We start from the raw sequence: 5,408 nt of genomic DNA, 5'->3' as shown, positions 1-5,408 counted from the left end.
TTATATAAGTAAAAAATACATCCATTACTAGCATGAGCACGGATGGTCGAGTGGTGTAAGAGGGATACTTTTTACTACATGACTCGAGGGGTCAGTGGTTCGAGCCCAGTTGAGGGTTACTGTTTTTTTCCCTTTTTAAATTGTATTCTTGTTTTATTTACTGGAGATTTTTAGGTCCAATGTTTAAATTTATCAATATAAAGCATTAAATGACAAGCTTAAATACATGCCAAAATCTGTGAAAACACCCTTTTAAACTTCCACATTGAAGGTAAACGTGCATATTGAATTACACAAATGTACCATGACATAATAATGAGCTGTCTTTCTTACGATCGATTTTGACCTACTTTATTGTTATTGCGCAGTTTGTGGCTTGAATTCACGCGATTAAAAACGTGTAATTAAACACACGGATGCCTTTTGTTTTGTGTTCGGTAAGTTAATTTCGTAATAGTGGTGAAGTATATATCCATGTAATTAAAAGAAACAATATTTTTATGATACAAATGTCATTGGAAAATATATAACATAACTTCGAACTCTGGAATGAATTAAGTTTTTGTTTAACCACAACACTTTTAGAATGTTCTGGTGTATAATACATAAATCTAAACAAGTACTTTTGTATTCATCTGCGTGATATTATATGTTCTGAAAAAAAACAACAGACATTTAAATCGAAAGTTATTTTAATTCAATTTGCAATTCGGCGTTATTTGTAAAGGCCCAGTCTCACTATGATGCCGGTGGAGCCCCGGTGAGTGATCCGGGATCTACCGGGATGACCCGGGGCTCTACCGGCATGAACCGGGGCTCCACCGGGGACGACCGGGATGAACCGGGGACAACCGGGGCTCCACCGGGAAAGTATTAAAATGTTTAATACCTCTGGGATGAACCGTGAAGGACCGGCAACGACCGGGGCTCCGCCGGGGCGTTACCGGCGATAACCGGGGTTAAACCGGGGCGTTGCCGTATCTCTACCGGCGTCTGATGCCGGTAAAGCCCCGGTGAGTGCCGGCGGAGTTATGGTATACCGGGCTCGCTTGGACGCTGCGGGCTTTCACCAGGGCTCCATCGGGGAATTACCGGCGACAACCCGGGCTCTGCCGGGGCTTCACCGGAATAAACCGTAGCTAGTCCGGCATTGACCGGGACTCTGCCGCGTTGTTGACCGGCTTCATTCGGGGCGGCATCGGGAAATAGCGTGACCGCGTTAAAAAAAATTCTACGAATCATTCCGGTTCTCGCCGGTCGACCGGCGTTAGCAAACCGGGATGGACCGGGGCTCTTCCAGCAATAGTGAGACTTGGGCTTAAAGGACTTAGGGTTTGATGAGAAATTCATTGTATGAACTCTTTACACGAGCAAACTGTATAATTTGTATCAAACTTTTATAATACAATAAAAATTGTGGGCTATTATAGCATTTGCAATAATGCAATCATATAGATCATAAAGTGATGAAAAACAAACAAAGTGATTATATAACACTGGTGATAGTAAAATTCTAGTAAATATATTTTCCTTTTAGATCCAGAATTGCTGAACCCTGAAGCTACGGTCCTGTATATCACGATCTTACATTGAAGAAATGATAACTTGTTCTGCCTTGGTACTGCTTGATTGACATATAATATATTAATACATGAGGTTACTACAACATCAAAAAACGGATAATATTAAATTTCCAACGATGGAGGTATTATTAAGTAACATAAAAAATGTCAAGTTACATAGCCAAAATGAACTGTTGTTATGCTTAAAACCTGTCTTATTCATTATCCTGGCAGCCAACCAGAATCCAGATTGATTCATAACATTGACAGACGACAACACCATGGATGATCGGGGAGAACAAACGATTGACTTGAGGATAAATCGCTTTGCAGGGCATGTTATATCATCAGTTGTTGCGATCATTAACAATATTCCCATAGAATACTTCAATTTTCCAAAAGACGTATATTCGATTATTGACAAATGTCAAAAAGTAAATCTTGTAGTAGACCTCCCATTAGTTGAATATGTTGGGACATTGCGCAACGACCAACGCAAACAATGTCAATTCCTTCTCATAACACTCATGAAACATAATTCTATTGACGATATATATAATGTGCTGATAGAAGATGTAGGTTGGATACCATTGGCTTTTGAAATAAAAAGAAATGACGTTCATCGTGACCTTAACATCCCATACGCATGTAATCCCGATGAAGACATGCAAAGAATCGAACGGAAATTGCATGAATATGTTGGGTCTGACAATCCGGCTATTCGGAAGATTCGATTGAAGGAGTTGGTAAGTCGCTGTATGAATAATAGGACCACAATGTCGAATCGAGAGCGTCAAGAAGAAATAAACCTTTTGGCCGTTGCGACAAGGCATCTTGTGCAAATGTCTGATAGTCACGAAGAAACGATAGAAACGATAAATGAAATGTGGACGGCAGTTCAACATAAGCGTTATGAAAACGTCAGCAAATTTTATGCAGAACTTGTATATCATGGTCGTGAAATAATGATGAAAGCGGAAGGAGGTGATGTGACAAGTGTTCGTCAATACGGTCAGGAACTTGAACGACTATGCTTGAAGTGTACACATCCCAGTATAATGCCTTTGTTCCACCAGCGACAAGCGTTCGTACTTCGAACCACTTACAAGGCTACAGAACGACCGGACGTATTGGAAGACGCCATTCAGCAATGCAAACAAGGACTGCACTTTGCTCCTGTCTTAAGCGAAGGCATGAGTTTAAAGTTCATATTATTTTTCATTTTAGATATGGCACAGCTACTACTAAGAGTAAATCCGGATTTTACATGTCAACAGTGGTTTCCAACCCGCGAAACACTGCGTACGATAATGTCAGCGAGGGACAAAATGGATGAATTGGAACGAAATTTTATGCACATCATGTCGACCAATGAGTTACTTGCTTACAACGTTTGCAGAGCGCGTTTATATGAGTTTGAAGATATTCATAGGGCATTGGATTATCTTGACAACTCCTTGCAGATTTGTGAGCGGGATGGCATCATGCCTGGAATCGCAAACCATATCAGAGACTACAAAGTGCATCTTGTTGGCAGGTTCCCGTTTTCGTCCACATTAACACGCTTTTAAAGAAGTCTCATTTTTGTCAATCATAACATTATACAACACATCAACGCATTAGAAACGCTGGCAGTCAATGAATTTGTATTTTGGATTATATCGTACATTATTAAAAGGGATATCGACGGTATTACTTCTTCAAAAAAGACACGGGTTAATTGTATTTCCATATCGACACGTTTGATAAGTTTTTGATTTAAATAAAAAAAATATTTTGAAAAATAATATCAAAGACTATAAAACCGATTTATCTATATACAACCTCAGTGGGACTCGACTTTAAGCCTTCAAATGTCGCATAAGTTTATCATAAACCAAATAACCACTTTGTTCCAGTAAAAATATTTGTTAGGAGTTTATTTCGTGTACGCATACATTAAGTGTCATTGTCTGAACTCACGTTCACTCAAAACAGTTTGTTTCCAGAAAAATTTAGCAGTGAAACCGTAATGCATATCGTGCGCTCCAACGACGATATAGAGTATGTTTATTATTTGTTCGAAACCATATGAGATCAACTCAGTTGTATGGATATCGAATATAAAACCCGGATCTGACCTTCATAGTTTAATATATATTACCGTTACAAAGTTTTAATTATGTTCCGTAGTAAAACTAGAAGCGAATGTAATCGATTCAATATCGTTCCTCGTGTAATTTACTAGTAGTGTCTAATTATCCTCATGCAAAACACGCGGGAACCAAACCGAATGCAAAAAAAGGAATCAAACAACGCGTTAAATGTACGCTATTCGAGTTTAAAATGGGTTTTAATGCATGTGCGTAAAGTAGCGTCCCATATTAGCCTGTGCAGTCCACATAAAATGTTACATGTGCAGTGACAAATTTAAAGTATAATAAAATGCAAAAAGCCAGTTAAAAGTTCTTAAGTTATGTATGATAAACATGTTGACCGTACTCTGTGAAAATGGTGTTTACTGCATGTGCGTAAAGTGTCGTCCCAAACTAGCCTATGCAATCCGCCTAAACTGGATTTTTGCTGAGAAGATACTTTCTTTAAACAGAGAATATCATATAAGCGGTAAGTGTCGTCCCTGATTAGCCTGTGCGAACTGCACAGGCTAATCTGGGACGGCACTTACGCACATGCTTTGAACCCTTTTTCACAGAGCATGGCCCATATATGCTTTTTTATGTTTACACTTAGATATCGTGTAATTTTAGAAGTTGCAGTATGTTTGTAGAGAGTATTTGCGTTAGAAGTTGCAGTATGTTTGTAGAGAGTATTTGCGTTAGAAGTTGCAGTATGTTTGTAGAGAGTATTTGCGTTAGAAGTTGCAGTATGTTTGTAGAGAGTATTTGCGTTAGAAGTTGCAGTATGTTTGTAGAGAGTATTTGCGTTAGAAGTTGCAGTATGTTTGTAGAGAGTATTTGCGTTAGAAGTTGCAGTATGTTTGTAGAGAGTATTTGCGTTAGAAGTTGCAGTATGTTTGTAGAGAGTATTTGCGTTAGAAGTTGCAGTATGTTTGTAGAGAGTATTTGCGTTAGAAGTTGCAGTATGTTTGTAGAGAGTATTTGCGTTAGAATGTATCTTCATAATCGTATTCATTTTAAAACATATCGTATGATGAACTTATATTATTTTTTGTTGATCATCGCATCCATGTATATATGTTCTCTCTTTGTTAACATATTTATACATAAATTAAATGTACGTGCTTTAGACTTATTCTAAATTGTCTCAAAAATAACTTATTAAGTATGACGTTTTGTTGTTTGTTGTGTTTTATTAGCTCATAGTTATATTATAGTTTTTTTAATTCCTAGATACATGTTTTTGTGAATATATGACAATTGTTTATTTGTGAAATTGTTTAGCTCCATCCTAAAGTTTCCTTGTTAATCAAATTGTGTTTAGATCTGATCAAACGCTTTCCATTATTTTACACCCATTTTGAGAATGTGTTTCAACATCCCTTCTTAAGGCAGATTTTAAATACCCGATTAACAAGGATACTTTAGATCTTATTTGTATTATGTGTATATAAAGTATAGTCTATGGATCTTGATTATCTTATTGTGTTTCTAAGTTTCATATATATATCGACATTAGTAATCGCAAATATGTTCATGCTTCTCTAGGTATCATGCATTTCTTATATTATCGGTATATGTTATCTAGGCAGCTGAACGGTCATTTTGTGTATGTGCATGATAGATAGATCAATTCTAATGACCATCGAAACGAATAATGTAAGCAGCATTTGCAGTAAACTAATTAGACCTAAAGTTTTCAGTGAAGATAAACAAATGGTGTTTTGTT

The 5,408-nt window shown here is 37.3% G+C and overlaps 1 protein-coding gene across 1 annotated transcript; it reads left to right on the top strand.

The window, feature by feature from the left end:
• Positions 1-345: 345 nt before the first annotated feature.
• LOC127856966 (uncharacterized) lies at positions 346-5,200 on the top strand. Its single transcript, XM_052393174.1, has 2 exons — positions 346-437; positions 1,538-5,200. The coding sequence occupies exon 2, from the start codon at positions 1,844-1,846 to the stop codon at positions 3,131-3,133; it is 1,290 nt and encodes a 429-aa protein (XP_052249134.1). The 5' UTR covers positions 346-437; positions 1,538-1,843; the 3' UTR covers positions 3,134-5,200.
• The last annotated feature ends 208 nt before the right edge of the window (positions 5,201-5,408 follow it).

Source organism: Dreissena polymorpha, chromosome 14 (assembly GCF_020536995.1).
Source record: "Dreissena polymorpha isolate Duluth1 chromosome 14, UMN_Dpol_1.0, whole genome shotgun sequence".
NCBI classification, from domain to species: Eukaryota; Metazoa; Mollusca; class Bivalvia; order Myida; family Dreissenidae; genus Dreissena; species Dreissena polymorpha.
This window is presented reverse-complemented; position numbering and strand designations above follow the sequence as displayed.